At 41.9% G+C, this 27,156-nt stretch overlaps 1 protein-coding gene and 1 long non-coding RNA gene across 3 annotated transcripts in view; one reads left to right on the top strand and one right to left on the bottom strand.

Annotated features, from left to right (window-relative positions):
- Positions 1 to 225: 225 nt before the first annotated feature.
- Positions 226 to 5,398, bottom strand: LOC101477676 (uncharacterized). Of its 2 annotated transcripts, none has more exons than XR_013099055.1 (3): positions 2,596 to 5,398; positions 2,405 to 2,505; positions 226 to 2,286 (listed from the first exon to the last, which is right to left on the bottom strand). It is a non-coding gene; the product is annotated as an uncharacterized LOC101477676 (long non-coding RNA). The 2 variants fall into 2 exon arrangements; XR_190869.4 differs by having other exon boundaries at positions 2,396 to 2,505.
- Positions 5,399 to 5,888: 490 nt separating this feature from the next.
- The window catches only part of neurl1aa (neuralized E3 ubiquitin protein ligase 1Aa), a 68,245-nt gene continuing 46,977 nt past the window's right edge, over positions 5,889 to 27,156 (top strand). The window contains exon 1 of the mRNA XM_004538699.5: positions 5,889 to 5,973. Coding sequence (XP_004538756.1) covers positions 5,892 to 5,973 — 82 coding nt within the window. The 5' untranslated portion in view covers positions 5,889 to 5,891. The remainder of the gene's footprint in view (positions 5,974 to 27,156) is intronic.

Consider the following 27,156-nt stretch of genomic DNA (forward strand, 5'->3'; position numbering starts at 1 on the left):
GAACACACAGAGCCATCCTGGATGTGAAGCATAGGCAACGCTTGATAAAGGTGAGGGGACGGTGACTAAACCAGGTGTGACGTCTGGCTCTGTTGCGTCACGAGTCCAAACATGCAGCAGTGCAAATTCATTCAATCTCAGCCTCAATAACGTGAAACTGCAGCTGAAGTAGAGCACTAACATCGTGGATTATGGAAACATCATTTCATTTATTTATTTATTTATTTCACACTTGGTACAACAGTTCAAACAAACCAACCACACTTTCTATCAAAAAGCACTACAACCATGTGTGAAAAGGAGCAGGAAGAAGAAAATGTTCTCATTAAACCCCGCCCCCTATCTACAATCCAACTTATATTACAAGTGGGCACCAAAAATCAGGGAACAAACTAACATTAACATTTCTCTCCGGTCCTAACCCAAACCAAACAACAGATTTACAATCAGAATATACCACTCCACATAGTAACAAGGAGAAAATACAATTAAAAAACAAATAAAACAAAAAATTATAATGGATCCATTTTCAATGAACTCCAATTTCATTCACATTCTTCATATTGAGTTATCGTTTTAAGCATGTAACACTTTTTAAAACAATGTAAATTTATACAATTCTTTAAATTATAATGAAGAGACTTCCACAGTCGTATACTCCTAACCGTTGGACTCATTAATCTCTGTGTAGTTCTAGCTAACTGATGCTTAAAATAAAATTTCCTTCTGCTATCTTCTCCCCCTGAACATAATAAAATACTCTTTGTAACTTAAAGGGCAAAATATTATTTTTTCCTTAAACATAATTAATAGTGTGCGTAGTTTCACTAAATCTCCTAATTTTAATAATTTTGATTTTATAAATAATTTATTTGTATGTTCTCTATATTTAACATTATAAATCATTGGTATCACTTTCTTCTGTAATAAGTTTAGAGGTTTTATAGTATTCTCATATGTATTCCCCCAGACTTCAACACAGTAACTAAAATATGAGAAAAACAATGAAAAATATAAAATGCGCATTGTTTTATAGTCTAATAAATCTCTTACATTTCCCAAAATATAAATGTTTTTAACCATCTTCTTTCTAATATACTCAATATGTGATTTCCATGTCAAATTTTCATCTACTATTACAGATGATCAAAAGCTTTTGTTAAACACAGACTTTATTTAAAAAATCTTTGAAGTAAGAACTAGACGTGCAAACATCTCTTTTGTCGTCTGGTGCCACTTTATTGCCTTTTTGTAAAGGTTCTCAAGTGTGACGCTAACCTTAGCTAGAGTCAGTGCTAACAGGGTGGTCTCAGTGCCAACGTGCTCGGTCAGCATCTGTTAGCGCCACATTTGAACCTGCTGGGAGACCTTTTAGCATATTTGTTAGTCCAGTGGGTGATTAGACGAACTTCAAACAGACCATCAGAAACACATCAGCGTGTTCTCTGTTCTCTCATCCAGTCAGAAATCAAACTTTTCCTTCTGAAATCCAACCCCTGATCCTCGCTTCAAGTTTCATTCCCAAAGCAAAATTAGGCCAAAATTAAGTCTGAAACCACCAGTGGACAAATTCCTGTGTGAAAGTCGAACCATCATGAAACCATCCAGTCTTTCGTCCACACCATCTTTCTTCCACCAAGCTTTCCTCTTTACAGGAAATGGTAGAACTGTTTAACAGGAACAACATCGAGCTTAAAGCAATATTTAAACTGAAATCAGAAGCTGTTTTTTAGTATTTAGTCAACTTAAAAATTAAGCGATTCATCCATTTTCCTAACTGCTTATCCAACTCAAGGACGTAGGGCTGCTGGAGTCTGACATCTGTGATTCCTCACTGCTGCTGAATGAGCTGCCCTATCAGACCACAGCACAGAAAATGGCACAGGCTCATAAAATATCCACAGCATGGTGTCACACTCATACAGACCCAGAGCTTCGGCTGAGCTGACCGTGGATCTTCAAGCAGAGTTTTTCGTCCTGTAGCAGTTTTACTGCCCGGTGTTTAAATCCCTGTTTGGTTTCCACTCTGGTGGAAAGAGAAATATTCGGGATGTGAATCTTCTGAAGGTCACCAAAAAGTCTTGTTTGATTGATTCTTGTTGAGCTGAACGTGGTTCTTTTTACATTCATCCACAACATTGTCCTTCCAGTTAGTAGATAAACAGCTGATCCACAGCGACACACAGTGTGGACGGTAGCGTTAACGCGTGACAGGACGGTCAGCTGGTGCTTTGATGTTGCTCGCCATGATCATCGTCTTCCTCAGCTGAGTGGTGCAGTCCAGTTCTGTAAGATTCAGACTGTTTTTACAACCCAGTAATTGCAAAAGCAGATGTATTGGAGTGTCACAATGACTGAGTGATTACAACCATCATGATTTAGAATGAGCTGCTACTTTTTGTACTTGTGCCAGGGTCTTTTTGGAGGCAGCAGCTGGTGGCATTGCACTTCCTCCTCAGCTTCAGGGCGAGGTAGTTGCGCCAGCAGGTGGTTCTTCTTCTTTGCCTGTAATCAACAGGACCAACAAAAGCACCTGTAGTAACGAATACTTTGTGTAAACTGTGTTATAACAGTAAGGGAGCAATAAGCACTTACGCAGGTCATCTCAGGCCACACAGAATGGACGTCTGTGGCTGTCTTATCCTTATGCAGGGAGAATGATTCACTGGCACTGGATCTGCATAGAATCACAAACTGTCACAGACACAAATCTCAGGCTTCCTGAAAGTGAAACCTCGCACAACTGAAATTACGATGTACAGGCAAGTGGCTGCTCCATCCTTGTACGGTCAAGTACAGCACTTTTCCTCTCCTCTCAAACAAAACCCTTAAAGGACAACTATTTAGCAAGTTTCAGGCTCCGCCAGTAAAAACACCTTCAGAGGCGTTCGCCAATTAGGCCTGCAGCAACTGTCACCTCCAGGCTCTATAGAGTAAAAACCTCAAGATATTAAAGAGAAGTCAAGTTTATTTATTTATAGAGCACATTTCCAAACAGTCCATGCTGCACAAAGTGCTTAACAATGTAAAATGCAACTAAAATAAATGTAATGCACAACAATGACGCAGTAAAATATAGAAAAACAAATAAGTCAATAAAAAAAACAAATCAACAACTAAGGCTGTTAAAACCAAAATGTTTACATCAATGTGTGTTAAAAACGTGTCTCATCGTGAGAGAAGCACGATGGGCAAACACTTAGCAACTGTGGGGAGGAAGAGCTGCCTTTTCAACAGGAAGAAGTCTCTGGCAGAACCGGGTTCATGAAGGGGAGACGTCTAATATGATTTGCTGAGGTTGAGGGGAAAGAGAAGAGAAAACAGAAAGACTGTGAATATTAAACAGAACAAACTACAGAAGAGACGTTAACATCATGCAGCAGTCAGGCCTAACTGTAAACTTTGGTAAAGAAGGAAAGTTTCCTTTTCTACTTTTAGAAAGTTCATGAACCACACGCCTGCAGTCTGTGTTAGGATGCCTGGGTCGTTGACCCAGGGTTTTTGAGTTTATTATATTATTTATCATTTCTAATCTTTGGTTTCTTAGAGTTCTGTCTTATGGTTTATGTCTCTGTGTTCTCTAGTTGCTCTGTTTCCCCTGTCAGCTGTAGCCCCTTGTCAAGTTCGCGTCTCTGTGTTATGTTTCCTGTTTTACTTTGAAAGTCTGTCTCATGTAAATGCGTCTGGTTTTGCTTCCTTTGTCTCGTTAGGCCTGATTTGCCCCAGCTGTGTTTCCCTCCTGTTACCCATTCCCTGATTGCTCACTCTGTGTATTTAAGCCCTGTGTTTCTCTGTGTCCGTGTTGTGATCTACGCTCATCTTGCTGTGTGGGCTGTACGGTTGCCAGTTCAGGTTATTTGTTGTCTTCAGTTTATCCTAGTTTTGCTAGTTCTCTGTTTGCCATCTAGCAATAAATCTGAGTTTAAGTTCACCTTTTGTCTAAGACTGTCTGCACTTTGGGTCCTCCTACTACCACTCCTGCATGCACACAGCCCTCACACGACAGTCTGAGAGCCATCAGACACGATGGAGCCTCATCAACAGAGGTCCAAAAGTGCACCGTTGACTTCAGCAAAAACAGAAATGCAGTCATGTAAAAATACTACAAACACCTGTTTAGATTTCAGTGAAGATCTTTATATCGGAGGGTCTTTACCTTACAGTATGAGGCGCCTCGAGCCAAATGTTTTTGGGGATTTGGCTCTTTATAAATGAAACGGATGTGATGTGAAGGTACAGAGCTGCAAAATGTACTTTATGCATATCAGTGCTAACAGCTGACCTGACCTGGTGACCTCCCTGGACAATTATTATTTTATTTATTTATCTATTAAGTCATTCCTTCTTTTGCTAATACCTTTCTTGCACTTTAAAAAAAAAGCCACTTTAAAGTTGTGTTGTGCTTGGTGCCGACATGGCAGTTTCGATGTACTATTGTACTAGATATGACTGTGCAATGACAACAGAGAGTTATCTTATTACAAATAAAATGCCCCCCCTGATACAATATGATACATTAATGTTAAAGCAATGCTGCTGTGGCTAACCGGGATGCTGAACTGCAGGCAATTTAATCTTCGGGGGTTCATTTAACATGAAAGTGAAAAAATGTGAAATGTTTGCTTTTGGGGAAAGGAAGCAGTCATTAAAACTAAAGCATGTGAGACATTTACAGGAGAAACTTCTCTTTGCTGGACCCGCTAACGACTCAGTAAACTCTAACAAGCAACTGACAACTGCACTGGCTTTTTTAATGCGCAGGGGTTTACACAGTTATTCAATTCTGATTTTAAAAAGCTGCAGTGGAGTCAGATTGCACTCTGAAAGAGAGGAATATTGTACAAAATGGAAAACCTGAGGAGCAGCGTGTTCCCCAAGCAGATGAATATGTACTAAAAACTCTGTGGATAAAAGCAGTTTGCAGTTTTAACTTTAAAAGTTAAAAAAAGACACGTCTCAAAAAATTGGTAAAGGTCAAATAATTTATCGGAGGGCGGCGCTGGGTGTCAGTCTAATGAATCATTCCGCGTTTCTTTTTACTGTGAAGTTCTTCCACTAATCAGCCGAGCCAAACTGAAATTACTGACTCCCTCTGACCTCACACTCCCTTGAATTCTTCTCTAATGATAATTAATGACACCGATCGGTTGTTTGATTGGGGCCAAAACACGTGAGCTCCTGTCGGGGCTTTGGATCAAATCTGGAAGAGGATTGGAAAGCAAAGCCAGGCTGTCATTGGCTCCTTTTGTTTTTTGCTGTTTGTTGTTGGTTTACACTAGAGGGCAGCTTGATACTGTCCATGCGCCGTAATAAGGCGCTCGCTGTGCACATGTGGTTTGCACTTAGTCCATATTTTAGACGGACAGCAGAGGAGACTGTCAGATTCTAGCTAGGCCCACACACCTGCTCTTTTATTATTTTTCTATCATTTTCTTTCTTTTGTCGTCGCGCAAAATTCCCCTTTTTATATAAGAACACTGACAGAATCGTGGCAAATCCGATTTTACAGAGAACCACAGCGCGTATAGCATTTTAAATGCTCTACATGACAGCTTTTTCTTTTTTTATTATTATTAAAAACAAAGTCATAAAATGATCTGAGCACTGGTGGGGGTGGGGGGGAGTTTGAGCTCGCTGAAGAGGATTATTCAGCCGCTGATGACAAGCCAAAAGCTCCATTCAGGATTCAGATCATCTCCTCCTCCTCACCATCATCATCATCATCATCATCCTCACCGCTGCCCCGCCGGCTCCACACACCTGTGCTCCTGCCGCCTCTTCCGCTTTGGTCGCCGGTGATGACCGGAGGACGTCGTTTAAACAATAAAAAATCGCTTCTGTGCTCAACAAGCTGCCAGCATCAGTCCAACCGGCCGCGGTGAATTCCTGTCATGGGCAATAATGTTTCGGGCATCTCGACGCTGCACAGAGGTCAACAGCAGGGCTTCCACAGACTCCGGAACTCTCAGAAAGGTGAGTTACCTGAACACGCTTCATAGTTGATGAGTTTACGTCACTGCACTGAAACTGTTGGTAAAGCTGATGGGACGCGTGCAGAGTTTCTCCTGCTGCTCCGGGATCAGCTGAGTGGTGGTGCTGAAGAACAGCTCCCGGCTGCAGGAGGCGGGCCTGCTGTCTGGTCGTGCTGGTTGATGCCGGGAGGTGCATGTGCACATTTGTGGGGGCAGACACGTCAGCACTAAAAACATGAAGCTCGAGGAATTCTTAATACTTCTGTAACATTGCCCAGCCAGGGATGCCTCAGTGTGCTTGCTTTTTCCCTTCTTCTGTAACGACAGCTGTAGCTATGTGAACCACGAGGCCAAGCAAACACTCGGGATGTTCGGATCTCAGCCGTGCAAAAGTCCGATATTAGGAGTTGTTCCGCGTTTGATCTTAACATAATGGGACATGTTCTGATGTCACCTCGAAATTATAAAAACATCTGGTAAAGAAAAGTAAAGTCGGGATGAATTTATCAGGGATGGATCGAGAGGTTACTTCCCCAAATAAAACACACAGAGGTGTCCTGGTCTGAGACAGAACAGCCCTCGTGCTGCTCTCACCACAGAAAAAGGAACTAAATAAAGAACTGAAACGTTGGCTGCTGTAAATTTCTCAAAGGTGAGAGCACTGTTACCAAAATGCAGACAAAGAAGTCATAAATCGTGAGGGTGAATAATTTACAGCAGTCTAAAGGTTTGCAAACATTTAGTGTATTTAAGCTGAAATACAAAAGGCTTCATCTCCTGTACGGGTTTTTATTACTGTGCAATCCTGTAGTGAAGTGAAACAAACCGCACAAACATCAGGATGTTTTTTCTGTTAGTGTCATTTCTTGTCATTTTAGCTATGTAAATGTTATACATATTATATTTTATAGTATTTAAAGTAACAGAAATGAAATACTCTGTCATTCAGTTTCAGCTGCAGCATTTTAATTCTACTGTTTTCTAGTTTCATGTATTTGGTTTTACAGCATTACATTAAAATTAAAATATTTTTTGCATGGCACGTTAGTAATATTTTTTAGGAAAGTTCACTTAAAGATTTGAGAACGCTCACCTGTAGTATGAAGCCTTCTGCAGTGAAGGCTGAATATGTACGTAAACATGCAGTCGTACGGTTGCGTGTGATTTTCTGAAGCCTCTGCTCTCTCAGTGGCTCCATGTCTCTGCTGGTGTCTGGATTCAAACATGGCGATGACGATACACTTTAGTTTTGGGGTTTTTATTGGAATGCAAAAGTTATAAATGGAAGCATCTCTTTAGATTTGGTAAAGTGTTCCACTCAGCGTCCCATCTCCGCTGAAACTGTCAGCGGTTCTTCTTTGCTTGCAGACCGTGTTAGCTAGCTTGTTAACTTGCAGGTGCGGCTGTCTGTTTAGTTTGGGCTGCACGTTGGTGTGCAGACCACAGCTTCAACCAGATTCAACAAAGTTTACTAGAAGCTGAAGCGATGTGTGGGCTGGGTTACACGTTTAAAAGGCCCAGATTTGGCTCAGGAGCTTGAATGTTGTCACATGCAGACAAGAAGCGTAATTATTTTTCAAGTTATCTTTATAGTTTCCTTTGTTGTGTTGAGTAAAGAGAGAAAATTGTATTTTTCGGTATATATTGTATGGTAACTGGTTTGCTTTGCATGTTTTATTCACAGTATTTATAAGAACAGACCTTATAAGCTAAGCTAAAGAATAAGCTGTGTTTGGTGCAACCAAAATGATATTCCCTGCAGACTGCCTCCTTTTTCCAGGACCCACTGGACTGCGTCCCACGTGTCCAATCATGCAAATTACAAAACGGCCCACCTCCACGCTGCTACATCTGGATTACAGAGGGGGAAGTGGTGGGCCTGGGGGAGGGGTTTAAAATGAAGCTGTCTGCAGGATAATCACCATAAGTACACACTTTGCCCTTCCACGTTCTCCCTCTATCCGCAGCACGCGTTCCGAGCGGTTATTCTCACATCACAGGAACGAGTGAGTCAGGCGAGGGGAGGCGAGGCGGCGCATCAGAGAAGAACAGGGACAATTATTCAGCCAGGTTGCCTTGACAACCACCCATAACATGTGCAATAGTTCCCATGGTGATGGATTCCAGAGTGCGTTATCAGCGGGAGTTGATGGCTGATTGGGATAAGAACCAGACGACGTCACCGGCAGCCGCTCGGTGATGAAAGGATGTGTTTGTGCTCTGCGTCCCGGTTTATTAGGCTGCTGCTGGGACGGCGCGCAGTGATTAGTTGGATGTGGAACAGAGATATTCGCAGATCAGAGTGGGGCTGAGACGGTGTGTAGCCTGTTATGTTGGCTATTACCCACAGCCTGCACAACTCAAACACACACTCGCTTCTTCAGCAGAGACGTAAAATCATTGGTTTTAACTGATAGAGAGACCTCTCAGAGAACTGCTGACTCAGCTTTGGAGCAGTGACCCATTTCTCTGTCAAATGAATTAAAGTACTACAGAAGTACTTCATATCAAAATACTTGTTTAAATTTAATTATTTGGCAGGTTTTTGGCCTATTTACAGCCTGACACAAACATAATGTTAGAATGGCTGCATATTCACAGTCATAGCACACAAACAGCAAAGAAATCTGCAAACAGATGTAGCTGCAGAAGACAAGCAGTGCCATAATGTGTGTGTCTTTCTAGAAATCTAGTTCTGCTACACAAAGACAGAAGCAGACGTGGGGAAATCGCATGCGCCACAACAAGACGTAGAGTTCTTTCTCGTAGTTAAACAACCGTTTAGTTCCAACCCTTTCTCTCTTTCTCATCTTTTTTTAGAGCCAAACTCCACATCACTCAGAACGTCATGCCCGGTGAAGTCAACAGTGTCTAATACACACAAACTTTCAATTCAGTGTTATTTACACAGCGCCAAACCACAGGAACAGTCGCCTCAAGGTCCTTTATATTGTAAGGTAGACCCTACAATTATACATACAGAGAAAAACCCAAATGACCCCCTATGAGCAGCACTTTGGTGACAGTGAGAAGGAAAAACTCCCTTTTAACAGGAAGAAAGCTCCAGCAGAACCAGGCTCAGGGAGGGGCGGGATGACTGGTTGGGGTGACAACCAGTGCAACTAACTGAATTTGCTTTCACAAGAGTAAATTATTTTGTGTCCTTTTTACTCCGTAAGGACTCGTTATCAGTGAAAGAAGGCAGCAGAGCAAATCATCCACTTTCAGTGTTATTAAATGGCAGCTACACAGTAAGATGTACAGAGCCCAGAGGCCAAACACAGCTAAGATATATGTGACAAAGTTATACTTTGCACTGCGTGTGCAAACAAGATACTGCAGCATTTGCTAATATTAAATAAGACATAATGTTGACTTTGATAACTCTAAGGTATGCAAACTGACAAATGAGCGTGCAGCTTCACAGTCACATCTCCCCCCACCTCTCACATCCAGTTTCAAAACACCAAAATGATGATTCCTCATCGTAGGGCTTCGTATGCTTTTGGGTGGCTGTAGCTGAAGAGGCAAGGCAGGTTGCCCTAGCATTGGGCAACAGCCTAACCCCAACTTGCTCTCCCGTGCATCAATAGAGCGTGAATATTAGATAGAAAGCCCATAAGCACAGAAAAAAGTGAATGAGGCCTGTATAAACCACTATAAGTGCTCGAGTAGAGTAGAAACGCTTTATAGAAACCAGTCTCTCATATCAGTGATGATCCTCTACATCAGAGTTTGACAAAGAAGTTGATGTTTACACCCTCAGGAAGTTGGAGGTCCAAGGCGAAATCACAGAACTACAGAAACAAGTAGTCACAACGACACTTTGAAGGACTGGGAGCAGGCCAGAGGTGCTAAACTTTAGGTTTCACATTTTTATGCACAAAGTCACAAAAAGGTATCCTTCTCTTGTGCACACAGATGAGCAGTTTGTAAGCTCAGTGTGATGAAATGTGTCCTCTTTATAGATTTTTCTTCTTTGGCTTCTGCAGAAAGTTCAGAGTGCTGCAGGTGCTTTTCACTTAGAACTTTGGGGCAACAATAACGGGACACAAAATGCGTTTGCAGACAGAGTTTTATTGGCTGTCGTGTTTACTGGGTTGTGACACGGCCCATGTAGAGACAGGAGGGAGGAGCTAAACAGTCTGAGCTGTACATCATCACTTTTTCATTAGCACAGGCTGATTTAGTTTCCACCACATGATATTACTGCGAGGGCACCACAAGGGCATGTTGTTACCTCACACACACACTGACCAACACAAACACACAGATGACTGGTTCACATAGTACTTTTCTGTTTTTATAGCGTGTACTGCTGATAGCGGACGTTGTGTTTATCTCAAACCTAAACTGAAGTCTGGGCTGTTGTATAATTTTTATCTGTGCAGCATGCGACACATTGCATCCTCAGCATCTCTGCCTGGTCAGGAGTGGAAACTTATTCAGGGATCTAGTGGAGCCCGTGGCTCGATGGGTTAGGGCTGTTTGGGCCATGAAAGGGGTCAGGTGGTTTTAATGTTATGCCTGATCAGCATCAGTTCAGTTAGAGTGTTTCTGTGGAACTCCATGATGGTTACCAGACCAGGAAGACTGTTTTACCTGAAGTCTTTTGAGCAATATTTATTTTAGCAACAACATGTGTGTCAAGAATCAAGAATTGAGCTACTTGAGTCATACATTAGTGTTAACATAGTAAAACAGCAAAAACTACACAGAAATTTAACTAAGATACTACTTTTGCACGTAGGTCACGGCACCTGAAGGTCAAATTCTGTTTTTTTTGCAGCACAAGATCAATAACCGAGTAACCAAAGCAGATGATCCACTAACTTGTTAACAGTTATCCTCCATAATGTTGGCAGGCCTGTTTTGAAATAGAACGAGCAGCAAACTGCCCTCCAGCTGGAATCTTTCATACCCACTGGAGACCATAAAGCATCATCATGTGATGTTTTTATGGCTTTTATAACTGCTCTGGGTTTTTCTCTTGCTATTCTCTGGTTTTAGTTGTTTTGTGCCTGATTGTGGGCTTGATTTTCTGAAAAGGAATGCTTTGTGGTCTGAAGGCTCTCCGGGGAAAAGAAACCCTTTTACTGTCTAAATGAAAGTGCCTGATTAAATAAAATGTATAATTAGCTTTGTGCTAAATACCCTCTGTTTGCTGATATGTGCTACAGGTGCTACAGAAGTAGAACATGTTGTAACTCCTAGTTTGGTGGTATTTTTTTGACATATTGGAAATTAATGAGCTCCAGAGTTCGTGTGTAATAGGAAACTGTTAGTCATCTGAACTTAGGACAAAGCCTAATCAGAATTAAGTGCACTTGGTCTCTGGGGAGTGGTCATTAAATGAAATGATCCTGTGTGAGTTTTGAAATTAGTGAACCATATTTCACACGGGGCACAGTTGAGTGGAGTCAGAAGACACTAATAATATAGCCAAGGAAATATTCAGGAAACAGTTTTCTCTGTTTCTTTTTGCAGCCGTGACCTCTCTGCTGCCTTTTTGGTGATGTTTGACCTTTCTTATGCAACGTGGCGTCTTGCCTGGAGTGTTTCTGAACATCCTTAACACCTGCCTAAATAAGAAGCGCCGCTACGGAGAGGTGATACAGGCGCTTGACTCCTGGGAGGACTGGAGCTCCTCGGGCACTGTAATGCAGCTTTCACACTTAGTAAATAAAACAACAACAAAAACCGACAGCCAACCCAGACAGTTGCTGTGCTGGATGAGCTCATCAGGTTAGACCATGTGTCATACTTATATAAGACAAGGAGCTATTTCAAGATAGTTATTAATGCATTTGGTAATGGTGATGCATCGGTTTACTCTTGAAAAATGCAACAATCTGTTATGTTAAATGCGCCCGTGTCACAAATATGAGGTGAAATTGATAAAATGCTCAATTTTTTATTTCTAGCACAGTGAATCTGTGATGAATGTATTCGTCTAATGGCTTTGTGGTTACTTTATTTTGCAAACAGGACCGAATATCAGAGTTCTCTGTTAATCACAGATACCGGAAATGTGTCGAAAGCGTGCAAATGCATCATTTTGTCCCCTGTTATGATGGGAATACTTCCTGCTTGTGAGCACAGTAACAGATTTATGTTTTAATGGATCTTTACGGTGGAGAAGAGCAGCTCGCCGAGCTCCGCAGACTCCAAATGGAATAATTAAGCCTGCTTCATCTGTGCTCGTGTACATGTACAGTGTGTTCTCTGAGAGCCTGTTAAATCATGTAGCGTTCAGAATAGTGTGTTTTTCTGATGCAGGAAACAGTATGTTAAATTTAGGTCAGTGATTCATACTTTAGTGTTAGTTAACCCTTTCCAAGCACAAAAGATCCTGCAGCCGGACCAGACTGTGGGCGAGCGCAGCTCACTCAGTGAAGAGCTCGTCTGTTTTGTTTAAAACTGATGCAGAGCTGCTGAGATTTAATTCTGATGCATCAGAGATGCAGTCGAAAGCTTTCAGAACAGCATAAATAAACGCCGAGCTACCCAGTTATGTCTGAGGAGCTATTAATTCTTATACATGCAGTTCTGATTAGAGGGAAATATAAACGGATTTCATTTCATATTGTGGCCTGATCAGGAGGAGAGCGGCACCTTCAGCAGAGTTCTGACAAAAACCAAACCAAGAAGTCACTGCGACGATGTTTACTATAATAATAGTCAGCACTAGCTGGGTAGCCAAATGTATTTCTTAGACTTAGATGTGGAATGCTGTTGTTAAAGATAATCACGATTTTCCATCAGTGTAAGAAAAGAAGCAGAGAGAGTGAGCGATGTAACAAACCAAAGTAGATCTTTGATTAGCATCTTCAGCACTAACAGCCCAGAGACTGTGTATAAAAGATGGACAGAACCACCATGACTTTGATTATGGTTTCTGTAATCCATCAGGTTGGTTAGCATTCATAAACTGAATGTGTGCATCACACAGACACCTGTCTACTAAAGCAACAGATTTGGATAGCACAGACTTTGACAGTCTGCAGCTCAGAGCGCTCTAAAATGGGCCAACACTGCAAACCAAAGTGATCCAAGAGGGTTAGCAAAGTGAATTAGCAGGGAGCTGCTACAGCTCATGCACAGCACTGCTAATTTTAGGCCTTGTCCTCCTCCTGTTACTACTGCATTTCAAACGAATCCGTTCTCAGAAGCCTAAATAATAATTTTCTCCCACACATGAGTGCTTTATTAAGACTTGTGTCTTCCAGCACTAACTTTCATGTGCCACCTTTCTTCTTGCTTTGTTGTAGCTCCTCCATGAAACCAACACTTACTGCACTGACTCTCTTTCACGACACATTACAATAGCCAATCAGATGTGTCCCCATAATAGAGTATAAACTGTTTAAACTAGTGCTTTCCTAGCAGCACCCCTACGTTACATCTGTCCTTTTTACTACAAGTAAATGTTTACTTTTTAGTTCCTCATTCAATGTCATTGAGTGAAATAAATCACACTGTGATTTTCCCCAGTCAGTCCTGTAACATACAGGACACTGGTCACGTCAAAGTGTCCCTATAGTGGTCCATGTGGTGAAATAGATCCAGTGCAGCTTCTTTAATGGTATTGATGTTTATCTTTGTGCTCCTGGCATCAATTATAAAAACCATCTGACTCCAGTCCAGCGGTTCTTCCACTGCCTGGCTAACATAGTTGGCTTCGTCACTTCCCCATAAGGTCTCATGTGCATCGTGTCCCCGCAGAAAACACAGCTTTCTACATTTCTGCTTCTAGTTCCACCAGTTTATTGATTTGCATGTATCATAGAAGTTTATGATAGCCAGCTTTTCCACAACCACCTCCCACCCCACCTTCCCTGTTCCGTCTCATTGCCACATACCCACTCATGATTAAATTTAAACAGGGTGTTAGCCGTGACTCCTGCACACATATTAGGTCCGATCTCTCCTTTTGACTGTAAATGAACCACTTGAAGTACCGACCAATGACAATCAAGTGTGTTGTGTTCCAGTGTAGGATTAACAATATTGTTAATACAATTAACACCTTCTTTGAATTCCCCTCACCTCACCCGTCTGCTAAGAAGGGTCAGGTAGGTAGAAGTCATGGATTTGTATGCTTTCCGTCTTGGACTTGAAATTAGCATTCATGTCTCCTGCTATGAAGGTCACTATCCTTCTTTTCTCTTTCAGCAGCTTAAAGCAGCTTTCATGGCACTTGCAGTTGCAGTTGTTTGTCCTTCCCCACACCCCTTTCTCCTGTCCAGCCATCCAGACAACCTCAGCACAGCCTTGCTGCACTGAATCCTGGCAGCCAACATTGTGCTGATCTCCAGAGTTACAGGATTTGGGTTTGTGTTCGTGTCATCCAGCACATCTTGTTCATATTCTCTTGCCTTTCACGAGCTAGCAGTGTGCACAAATGCCCTGCAACTAAAGCACCTTTGTGGTGAACAGATTTCGTCACAATGAACCTTTTAAATCTCTCAAAAAGGTTATTTTGGAGTTTTCTCCCTCAGCACTGTTTCTGTATATTTCTTTCTTGGGCCTTTTTGTTATTCCTTTTGCACCCTTGCCAGTTTTCACAGCCTCTGGTTTTCAACCAGCTCCATCATGCTAATGCTAACGGGCACTCCTGTAATCACCCCTTTACTGCCACTGGGTCTCTGTACTCTAGCTTTCACAGCTCTTCAGATTTTGTCTTTTTACACACTTGTAATATTTCCTGCCTTTTCCACCTGGGTATCTGTGTTACACCCAATCAGCAGGTTTCCATCCACTAACACACTAGCATGCTTGTGTTGTGAGTCGTTTTCTTTATTCCACCATCACTCTCAAATATCACCACCACGTGAAGGGAATTCATCGTAGACCTCGTTACCTCACCCTCACAGTCTTGCTCTCTGATCCTTCCATGTGAGCCTCTGTCCTCCTCCTCTCACCAGGCCTAAGACCTCCTTTCACCATCTGCTGCCTTTCATTTCCTTCCCCCTCTTCCTCAATCAGATCTGTGTTTTTGCATCCATCCTCATCAACATCTCTCTCCACCACGTAGCATATTACTACCAGACTGTTCGCCGACACTTCCACGTTAAACTCCTTACTCAGCTCACCGAATGCCAAGTTCACACTTCACAATCCAAAGTCTGTTAATCCTTTCAAACAAACTCTCACAAAAATCTCTCTTTTATACTTTACCCTTAGCAGTATGATCATCCTTGTATCAGTTAACATGGGAATCTATGGGGCCTTAGGTGTGAAGCCAGCCCCAAGAGGCCATTAGAGGAACTGCATGTTTTGGCTCTTGACACATGGCTGCAGCTTTGGTACAACATGATCGACAGCTGTGAGCATGACCAAGAAAAAAATGAAAAAGGAAGGATTAAGCTTTTAATGAAACAAACAAGAATCAGATGGAAACAAAAGTAAATTTTAAATAAAGACTCTATTATTGCAGGGGCTTTATCCTACAATATAATTAAGTGGTTTTTGCAATAAAAATAACATTTTAGGATAATTGTGCATTCTCATGCATCACTGATAATGGTGTGTTGGATCAAATATTGTCATTGAAACAGAACACAAATTAATTCTGTGATGAGGCTCTGCAGTGTGGAGCCACATTAGGCCAACACTCCTCTCCGAGACCACCAAGCCAATTCCAAATTACTTTCCTCCATGGCCATGGATCAAAAAGAAGCATATCAGCTACACAAATAGTTTTGATTGCACAATTTAAAAGAAGAAGAAGAAGAAGTTGGGATGGAAGTCATAAATGTGGAAGTAAATGCCAGCAAAATGCCAAGTCAATCAGCATGTGAAGTGATGCTTTGCTTTTTCTTGCATGCTAGCAGTGAGAACATTGTGACAGGAAGGTGATTATTTTCAAATTAAAACGGGCGAACAACATCTCATTTAAAATTCATTTCACACATTGTAGCATGCAGGGAAACACCAATATGCATCTACAGTCTGATCACTGTAATAAGAAAAATGAGTGCAATTCCGTAAAAATAACATCTGACTCAATGTTTGCAGCCACTTTTTATAGTGTGTATGCAATTAAGATACAATTACCTTGAGGTATTTGTTCACTGCATGAGAAAAGGATCTGGTGCCGGATCACGACATGTTTAACTGAAACGACCTCGTCGTTTTTCTGAGAAGCCGTTGATACGACTTAGTGCACTTTAACTTAGCATCAAAGTCCTGTTAGCATAAATGTGATTAGTCTGTACCATTAAAACTTCATCCAGATAACATGATGACAAAGTTCAGCTTGTGATGAACGGCTGTTCTGGTAACGCGCTCTAGAAATCTTTGGAAAAGGAAAAATGCCCAGGACAATTTGATTTCTTCTTTTTACACATAAAAAAATGTGAAAACTACATTTGTGTGCTTTCTGTTGGGTCTTTTTTTATTCGTAGGTGTTTAAACTTCAGCTTACTACCTGCATTTAGAAAAATAACCATTTATCAGTCAATATCAAATTTATTTCTATAGCACACAAAAGCACACAGGGAGGTAATAACTTATTCAAAGTTAGGGGCATGACTTCCAAAAATAATAACTTTGTTATGGTGAGAATATTCAGTGTTAACAGCCTTTAACATCGTGTAGACCGTCAAACAGAGGCTGCAGTGAGACAGGGAGATCCAGTTTCAAGGGGAAGTAAATTTGGATGTCATCAGCATAACAATGAAAGGGGATGTTGTATTCCCTGAAAATAGATCCCAAAGGCAGCATGTTTAAGGAGAACAGAGTTGGACCCAAAACAGCCCCCTGTGGAACACCACAACAGGAAGAGTATTTCTCATTAGCTACAGAGAAAGACCTCTCTGATAAATATGATTTAAACCATGATAAAACTGAGCCTTTAAGACCAACAATGTGTTCAAGTCTCAATAAAAGTATTTTATGATCAACTGTGTCAAAGGCTGCAGTCAAATCTAAAAGGACTAAAACAACCGAACAACCTGAGTCGACGGTTAAAGAAGATCATTAGAAACTCTTAAAAGTGCCGTCTCAGCACAGTGACGAGATTTAAAACCAGACTGGAAAACCTCACAGACGTGGGTCTAAAAAGGCGTGAAGGTGCTTGAAAGCAACTTTTTCCAAAATGTTAGACATAAACCATGTTTATTGATAAACACGCTTCAAACCTCATATATTCATATAATAATTGTAACATATTTGTGGCTTTTACTCAGCTTCCCCTTTTATAAACTCTGTGGAGTTGCTGAACACGCACAGTGGACTGTTTGTTCCCATATCACAGAACGATGCCATTAAAACGCATCTGCTGGTGTGTGTAAAAGCAGGCAATGTTCCTGTATTTATGGAGACGACTCATATTTTGTGCCTGGACAATAGTTACAAGCCATGTGACTATAAACGTAATTGTATCCCGCTTGTAATTCACGTGGGAAAATTCAGGTGCTTTCTTGCTTTCGGTGCCAAAAGGACGTCTCTAAATCCACTGTAAATAACTGAAATGAATACATCTTTAATGTTATTGCTGTGCGAATGGCGAGATGGGAGCACTTTATTCCACTGATGGTGGCGATATAAGTAAGTACTCATATGTGAATACATTTCATTCAAGTCTGAAGTGGCGCACGCGACTTCATTTGCCGTTCATCGCCTCTTTAACGGCGTGCGCTGCTATTAAAACACACACACACAGATGCTGCGTTCCAATCATTTTATATGCGTGCACAAAGAGGGATCTCCCCACGGCCTGCTGCTCTGCAGAGCTGCTCTAGTGTATCTGATGGGATAATCTGCGTGTTGTGCTGCGGCCCATGTGAGGGAGGGATTACATATTTATTTGGGGAGTTTTCATCCCGCCTTTACCATCTGTCACCAGTAGTGTGGCCGTGGGACATTTACCACAGCTTTATAGTGGAATGATAGGATAAGAGTGGGTGAGTGGGAGAGATTGTGCACGGGTGGTTGTGTGTGACTCAGAGAGAAAGGGAGGAAGTAACCACCTGCACATTCAGAAGCACCAAAATCCCCCGTGTCATCTAAAAAAAGCAAAAGTTGGGGGCTTTTCAGTGAAGTCCAGCAGCAGCACTGGGACTTTTTCCCATGCTCTGAAGGGCGGTCTCCTCATAGTTCCTCTTTTAGTCCCAGGGTGATTAAGAGCCAACTCAGTGCTGATGTCATAATCCACGTCCTGTCACATACATTACAGCTGCAACCTGATGGGTGGTCAGTTCACTTGGCCAGTGTGTGTGTGTGTGTTACACTGCATTTGATTCATGAGTTGAGATCCTGAAATAGTCAGCTTATAGTTCAGTAATCAACCTGAGACTGACCTCAGGAGGATCAGCACAGACCTGCCCCCCTCTACATCAACAGTGACCGTGTGCAGAGGGTCCCAGCCTGCAGACTCCTGAGCACTTTCACCTCTCGTGACCAATCCTGGACTGCAAACACCTCAGTGGTCACCAAGCAGGCGTAGTAGCAGCTTCACTTCCTGGGAGAATAACCTGGGTCAAAAGCTGCAGGTGACCTTTTACCGCTCCTCCACAGAGAGCGTGCTGACACATCGTATCACGGTTTGGTGCAGGAGCTGCACTGAAGCAGAGAGGAGGAGGCAGCAGGTCATCGGCACGGCTCAGGCGATCGTCGGCTGCTCTCCGGCCTCCCTGCAGGACTCAGTCGCCTCACGTTTCCTCACTATAAAGGACCCATCACGTCCTGCCTCTGACAGGGATGTGCACAAAAAGACTCACAAACACTCGCACTACCACCTCCTCTTCCTCTGCCCGCACTGCCAAGTGCATGTATTTAGCAGTTTTTAAATATAGTACTTTTTAAAAGCTCTGCATACTTTCACATAGGAAATATTTTTCTGACCGTTTCCTTATTTGCATATCTGACGGTACAAAATCAACATTTACTTCAGCTTTTACAACCAAAAACTGCAGCACACAAATACTGGATTTGCTCTCCTCAAGTATTTTTATTTGTTTTGGTCATTTGTTTGATGCACTTGCCTTTTTCTTGTGTTCCTGATGTTCATGTTCTCCTGATGTGTGTCTTTGTCTCTGTCTGCTCCGTTTTTTGTTTTGCTGTATCTGCAAGAAATTTATTTATTTATAAATCCAAAACAATGAGCTGAAAAATCCTAAAATGCTCTGCATGCCAGTATGTCTGATATTTTAATGTTAACATATTAAGCTGCAGATTGATTCATAGTCATTCTTGTCTGTAAGTCTGAAGCTGGGGACATAACTGTTTCCCACCTGAGGACATGATGCCTGCAGTTCCTCTCACACAGCATCTCTCTGTACGTGTCTCCGCTCATATTCAGTCCTGACCAACAGCTTCCCCGTGGGTCCAATGTGCAGCTTGGTTTCCTGTAAGGACGAGCTGCAGGAAAGCAATAAATAAATAAATACCATAAGACTGCTGGAACAGCCAAAAACCAAGTGCATCGCTCAGGGATTTGTACTGGTGTATCAACACTTTGTCTTAATGAGACAACAACAACAGCAAAGTTCTTCCTGGTTTTCAGAGTTTCTCTGATTTCAGACTTAATGAAATGTGTCTGTATTTCATTAACTGCTCTTTCACATGTTGTGTGTAATTACCTGCTGAACGGTGATTACATTAATCAGTTGTTGAATATCAGGAAGAAGTCCATTTCATTAATTTTTCTATTATCACTTTAAAGAAACTGTTTTTTTCCTGCTACAAATGTGCAGTGTCTTTGTTCTCCACACGGCCTCCTTCTGTTAATATTAAGCAGGAACTTTATGTCTCTGCTGCACATTTTCAAGATGGCTTGAATCAAAATGTGTTAATTCTCTGGCTTGTTTTTGTCTTAGAGAAGGAAATCGTTGGATTCAGGACACAGAAACTTTTTTTAAGATTCAAACTTTCCTTTGACAGAGCTTATCATCAGGGTTGGATCAGGTGACCCTGAAGCATCCTTTAGTTATGCTGCTAAAAGCTCAGGCTCCTCTGGGACTTCTTCTTCTCTGCTCACCTCTTTTCACTGCTTCACTGCTGCATGACATTAAATTGTATCTTCTCAGCTTCATAGTCTGAATTTCGTCTTGTCTCCCTGTGCTCTCCTTGCACTCCTCTCTCTCCCATCACCCCGAGGCTGTCCCTTCCCAAGTCGGCTTCTGCGAAAGTTTCTTCCTGTTAAAAGAGAGTTCCTTCCTTGTCATGGTGCCTTGGTTTGGGGCCAGGGTTTCTCTAGTTTGGATAAGTCTTTCTATCCTATATTGTTTGCTTGTAGTCTTGCCTTTAGTTCTTAGTTTAGCTCTTTGACTATGTTAGTTGTTAGGTTGTGTATTTTCTGCTTCCTGGTGTTTCTCTGTCTGTTTCACTTTGATAGCCCTTCATCCCGTGTGTGTTTTGTTCACTTTTGCTTCCCCTGTCTCCTGTCACCCGTGTGCATATATTGTCCGAGTCTTTGTCCCCGTGTGTTCCATCGTCCTGTGTTTCAGCCTAGTTCATGAGTTCCTGGTTGAGTTCTGTCTATGTGAGTTTTCAGTCCTGCACTTGGGTCGTGACACCTACGCCTTCCTACCATTGCCTGGCTCTTTGCAGTCGTCTGCATCGTATGTTACACTAAAAGCCCCTCCAGGTGACTGTTGCTTGATTTGGTGTAAATCAAAATAAGCTGAACTGATCTGCATGCTGAACATTGCAGTGGTTTTTCATTTCCACCTTTTATTGTTTTCTGTAACTAAAGATAATTCACAGGTAGAATCATGTAACTGGTTATTTGGTTGTGTAATGATAATAATAATAATTTTTAAATAAATGTCTCTTCTTCTTCCTTGTTTGTAATCACAGAGATGCTCTTTGATTAGGACTGGCATGTAATTTAAGTCACGCTCAGACCTCACCGGCGAGGGCTGGCCCGGTGTGTGGCCCCTTCAGAAGAAACAGGCCCCCAGATTGTGTTTTTAATGACTCGGGTGTATGTTTGGAGCTTCAGCTTTAAAACTAAATGCCGTAATAATACCTCTGGTTTGCAGCTGTTACTGAAGCTCGATTTATCTAAATGATAAAAAAAATAAAGTATTCTGGTTTATTTCCAGTATTATGCAGAGAGTTTTGCTTTTGCTTTTTTGCCTTGCATACTCGTCTTGCTTGTACTGTGACAACAGGGAAACAGAAAGGCGCTCATGACCCAGCTGTTCTGGGAAAATTTGTATAATAGCAAAGAGAAAGCCGCAGTAAAGTTCTTAACCAGCCTGCAGGGTTTCTTTACTCATTTATCTTTATTGTAATGCAGTTGAATGACTCATGAAATTGTTAATATTAAAAACCACACAGTGAAGAATCTTTAAAAGAATTCTGGCTTTCATTTTTGTTATTGCAGAAATTTTCTATAATTATTGGTTTTGTCGCCGGGCTAAAGACTTCCAGCTGCTCAAATTTAACGTCTAGAGGAATATCAGATCATAAATTCAGTTCTGAGAACTCAAGCGCTGACTCAGTACCCAGGCTGGGCTCGGTCCATGTTTTAGTTTGTTCTCTGTAAATTCTGTGTATTCACTGGCCGTAGCATCTCGTTTCATTACCACAGGTCCAAACACAGAGTGCGCGCTGGTATCGTTTGCTCGCAACATTAACAGCCTGTAAATTGGTCTCATTTGTTTTAAATAATCTTACTTTACATTTGTTTCAAATCATTTTTACAGCAATACTATTAGTGTTATTACTAGCAATAATATGAGCTCAAACAAAATTCAGTGAGAATCCGTATGATTCGCTGCACCCGTCATAATGTTATACCTGCTCAGTGATTGTAATCATAATTGTTATTAATATTAATACTGTGAATTATTAAGTATTTTTTTAAATGCTGTCATTATTGAATCTTGTTGTAAACCTGTGGTGCTCACACAGGCGGCAGCTGCAATATGCTAACAAATTAGCATGTCAGCATCGATGCTAGCTCTTGGCTTGATTGTTCTGGTGAGGCTGTCAACACTGTGCATACTCAGAATTATAAAAGGAGAAGTTGAGCAATGCTTTTATTAAAACAGGAACTCCTTGAAACAAATTGTAGCTTTATGCATATTTTTAATAAGTTCACAAATAATCACAGCTATGATTTGCAGCTTATTATCGCTCACACTGCTGCTACATATATACTGCAGCTGTGTTCAGAAACCCACCCAAGCACATTTTAATATGACTAAATTATCAGTGCATAGCTATAACCTCCAAATCTCCCTCTCATCTTCAGCATGTATGTTTTCAGCATTGCTTACTTTCTAAAAAGGATTGTTTTTCATGTGCTGTTAATTAAATCTTCTTTCCCACTCCCTGTGAATCCTCCACAGGTCATATTTGAAACCTGAGCATGTTTTCCTCAGACTCACTGTAGCACATCCACTTTCGTTTTTCCATGACTTTGAGATTCTTCTCTACCCTCAAGCTTCCAAATCTTGCCTGGATCCTGTGACTCCTCTTTCCATCCAGGCTCAGGCAAAGCGAGATATCTTCATGCGTTTTTCTTTCTTCCTGGAAAGAAAGTGATACTCAGGTCTGAGCTGTGGGAACAAGAAGAAAACATGGCCTTAAAAAAAGGAGCTCAATCTGCTTATCTCTGTTATGGTCCCACATGAGAAGAGGAACAGATTAGCCCCAGGTAATATCTTTGGTGGCCTCTCCAGTGTCTAATTAAAAGGCTATCGTTTTAGTGAGTACATATAAAGCAGTGATTGAGGTGATTTTCCCTCAGAGCTGTGTCTGCTCTGTGGGACGGTCACAACACTTTCAACAACTCTGTCTTCTTTTGATCTGATTTCTGCTCAGCCCAGCTGCTGGAGGATCTAAAGAGCAGGAGAAAAGCCTAGAGAGAGCATACTTACGCAGGTTATAAATGTGGCAAATGAGAGGAATGATAAAGCGGGAGCAACGTAAATGGATAAAAGAAAGCCCCCGTAATCTGTCTCAGTGTCAGGAAGTATAATTTTCCAAACATGACATGAGCCAGCGAATGCCAAGAGGGATACACTGTGCTGATTCACAGAGGGTATGGTTTGGGAAACCACAAAACCAGCAGGCGCACTGATTGATGGCGCCGAAAATCCATGCAAACGGATTCATATGTTTCCTTATGCGGCAGCTGCCCCGTATTAATCTAATGTAATTAACAATAAACACCCCGTCACGATCGGAATTGCAATTTAAAAGTCTCGGGGATCTGCTCTGCGAGGAATTACAACCACATGTCCTCCTGCCTGTGAGCGAGCTGCAGGGAACACAGAGATTGCTCATGAAGTCTTATCATCTTGTTTTTCAGGGGAGGAGCTTTAGCCTTAGTAGAGAAATGAGATAGACTGGTGCATCACATGTTGCCTTTCCGTTTTTTACTTTCATGCAGAATATCTGGCTACTGGGAGAAAGGGCAACCCTCACATCGGGAAATTCCAGCTTTCTCTATGTCACTCAGTCCAGGAAGTCAAATATGAAGCGTGCGATCTGCACAGATGTTCTGAAAGACTCAGTTTTAACACGGAATAAGGAGGCATTCCAGCGTTACCGATCTTCCTGACTCCAGCAGTCAAGCCTTTTTCCTTTAATTTGTCAGATGTCCATAAGTAGTACTGTACAAAACAAGTTATATTGTATTAAATTAAATTACCGGATTATTAATAATTCAGCTCTTTTGACAGCTTCAGCAATGCCCCACTGAAATCCATCACTCCTCACCAGCACATTCTGGGGCAGCGTTATCAGGCAAAGTATTTTCAGATCCTCGGCACCTGAGACAATAAGGCATTTCTCTGCAACCATCCAGCCCAAGGCCAAGCAGCTCTGAGAGATATTAAAGCAGAGTGACAGATCTAATTATCACCTCCCCACTTCTTCTGCTCCAACTCTGATGAAAAGTATTACATTACAGCAGACACCCTATGCCCTCAAACTAACTTTCACCTTTGTTAATAACTAAGAGTGTAGTTATCTGGAATACCTGCTGAGGGCATGTCTCAGAATAGAGAGAAAGAGATTTGCAACAAGGCTGAATTTATGAAAGGAAGACTGTCATTATTCCAGCTCTTGCTGCAGTGACTGTGCAAATGCCCCCTATCTCTCACCTTTCCCCCCCGTCTGCTTTCGCATTTCTCATTTTGTCTTTTCACAGAGATCTAGACGGTGTCACAGCTCTGTGAAGTTTCCACTCCTCTCTTTTATCGTATCCTGTTCCTGAACGCTCTAAGGGCTCCGCTGATATCCCATATGAGACTGCGCTGAATGGGAGGTTTTGTTTGCACACACGTGCTGTGCAGCAGACAATGCCGGCTGCAGGAGAGCCACTCTGCTGACCTCTCTGCTTCTTGGCATCTGCTGCCAGATTCCCTTTCAGTCCTGTACAAATCACTTAGAAAGAGGCAGCGAGCTCTGTTTTGCTGGCAGGATGTTATGGTGCACAGCTCGCACCACTAAACTGCTGTTTTGTTTTGTTGTCTCCCCACACCGCTACTGTTGATGGAAACTGTGTCGAGCTGGGCTAATGGGCTGTGGGTGTGTTTGTGTGTGTCCCCGTGCACTTACATATGCATTCCTGGTAAGAAATGCGCAATTCCTTTCGAGTAGTGGTTGCCGTGGAAACCTTGGTCAGGTCTGGTCTCCAGCTGCCATTAAACAGTGAAGCGTGCTGGGACATGTGGCAATGGGGGCTGGTTAATCATCAGCCACTATATCAGATCTGTGGCCACGTTAGTGCTGATGGTTGCACCACGAACACTTTATTCAAAAAAAGAAATACATTTGCTTCAGATGTCAGAATTAAAATGGTGCCCAGTGCAAATGTACTGTAGTTGGCGTGCAGGGTGCCACACACCATCACCTAAATGCTTAACTAAATAAGAAACTATTAATGATTTTAACAATGATTTAAAAAACCCTGTTATGAATAGTCAAAATTTACTCCTATAACAAAAAGTTTCTTCTAAACCGGCAGTTTTCAAGTGACCACGTGAGGTCACTGGATAGTTGATGGATGGATGGATGGATGGATGGATGGATGGATGGATGGATGGATGGATGGATGGATGGATGATATATGATAGATGAAGGATGGATGATTGATGGATGGATGGATGGATGGATGGATGGATGGATGGATGGATGGATGGATGGATGATATATGATAGATGAAGGATGGATGATTGATGGATGGATGGATGGATGGATGGATGGATGGATGGATGGATGGATGGATGGATGATGGCTGGATGGATGATATATGGATAGCTGATGGATGGATGGATGGATGGATGGATGATTGATGGATGGATGGATGGACAGTGTTGGGGAGTAACGGAATACATGTACCGCCGTTACGTATTTAAAATACAAAATATGAGTAACTGTATTCCGTTACAGTTACCGTTTAAAAAAGGTGGTATTCAGAATACAGTTACTTTGTTGAAATAAATGGATTACACTGCGGTACTTTCCTGTTTCATTTTGTCGCGGGTCAGGACTGTTTGGGTTTTGTTTGACAGCTACGTGCTGTTGTTCCAGGCGGCAGCGTTGCGGTTGCCATGGTTACAGGGTAATGCTCTCGCTCTGCGTGTTTCCTGGGTGAGAGAGCGCCTTTTTGTTGTTGCTGTTGTGCTAAGCTAATAGGCAGAATGCAGAATGTAGCATCATGGGCAGTGTAGTCCGTGCTGCTGGGAGAATGCACTGCCATACTCGTTATGGGTCTGTGAGCGCGAGGAGGGAGAAAAAGGGGAGTGGAAAGGTACGAGTTGTCATCGAGCAATAACGGGAGCTGGAAGCATGTAAATATAATAATAACCACTGCAGCCAAGAAGAGAGCCTGACGAGCCCAGTTGTAAGTAAGCTGTTAAGACTCGACTGTACACCGTGTTCGTGTTTTCCTCCGAAACAATAAGTTCTGTTGCAGCAGCCTTTCAACGCCTCTCTCTGTCTCTCCCAAGAAAAGTTGACCCACACAACAAAGTAAAGCTATTTTTCGGCTACGAGCCGACAGGGACCCCGCCGTATTAGTCAGAGGTCCCTTTACTACGGTTCGGAGTCGCGGACCTTCAGTAATAGTAATAAATCACACGGCAATAGTACATTCATGTTGTTGTAAACAGCATGATAATATGTTAAGTAATCCAAAGTATTCAGAATACGTTACTGTCATTGAGTAACGTAACGGAATACGTTACAGAATACATTTTGGGGCATGTATTCTGTAATCTGTAATGGAATACATTTTAAAAGTAACCTTCCCAACACTGTGGATAGTTGATGGATGGATGATGGATGGATGATGGATGGATGGATTTTGGTGAAGGTTAAAGTTAGATCACGCTCTGCTTGGCCTCACTTCTGCTGTAAAAATCAGTTATTAAACTAAAAGGTTTTGTGGTCTTTGTGCCTTTTGGAGCATTTTTAATGAAACTATTGAGAAATAATGTCTCCTGCTGTGTGCTGCTGCCTGTGCTTCAGGAAAAGTTCTGGTATTTTAATAGACTAATAAGTACATTTGTGTGTTTGCATGGTATCCCTACACTTTATGGATCTTTAAAACAGCACCAGTCCCCGGTGCACTTACACACAGTTAATCTAACTACAGCAGGTAGCTTGAGCCAACTATGCTGAAGAACGTGAATACATGCAGAGCTTGTGCATGTATTCGTGCTATCTCTTCATGTCAGTTTGACTGCACGATGTTCAGATCAGGGGCTGTATTCACAAACATTCAGGGAGCTCTTGCAGAGTTCTCCTAATGTAGACATATAAACTATAAACATTTATAGAAAGGAGTCCTCACTTAAGAGTGATTTAGGAAGCTCTCAGAGTAACTCTGAGCAAGAAGTGAACAAAACCTTTTACCTCAGCGAGGCGATGCGGCTGACCCGATTAACAAGAATACATTTTTGCCAGTTTTCAAGTAATTCAGCCTCGTAATCACATTCATTTCTGGCATCATTGCATTGGATGGGAGATGTAAGCGTATCTTTAATGAGATCGGCTACAAACATTATCCCCGCACCATCTAATCTGCTGTTTCATTAACTCACTGTCATTCGGAGGTATTTCCTCTACCTTTTGTCTCTCCACTATTTTCTCCTGCTTAATAAAGCAAAGGAAACTCTTAAGCCTCTAAAAAGGCACTCCTTCCTACTGATAGCAGTTTTTCCACAATCTAGTATAAACTTCAAATGTTAATTCTTATAAAACATCATAAATC

The sequence above is a fragment of the Maylandia zebra genome, linkage group LG6, assembly GCF_041146795.1.
Source record: "Maylandia zebra isolate NMK-2024a linkage group LG6, Mzebra_GT3a, whole genome shotgun sequence".
NCBI lineage: Eukaryota > Metazoa > Chordata > Actinopteri > Cichliformes > Cichlidae > Maylandia > Maylandia zebra.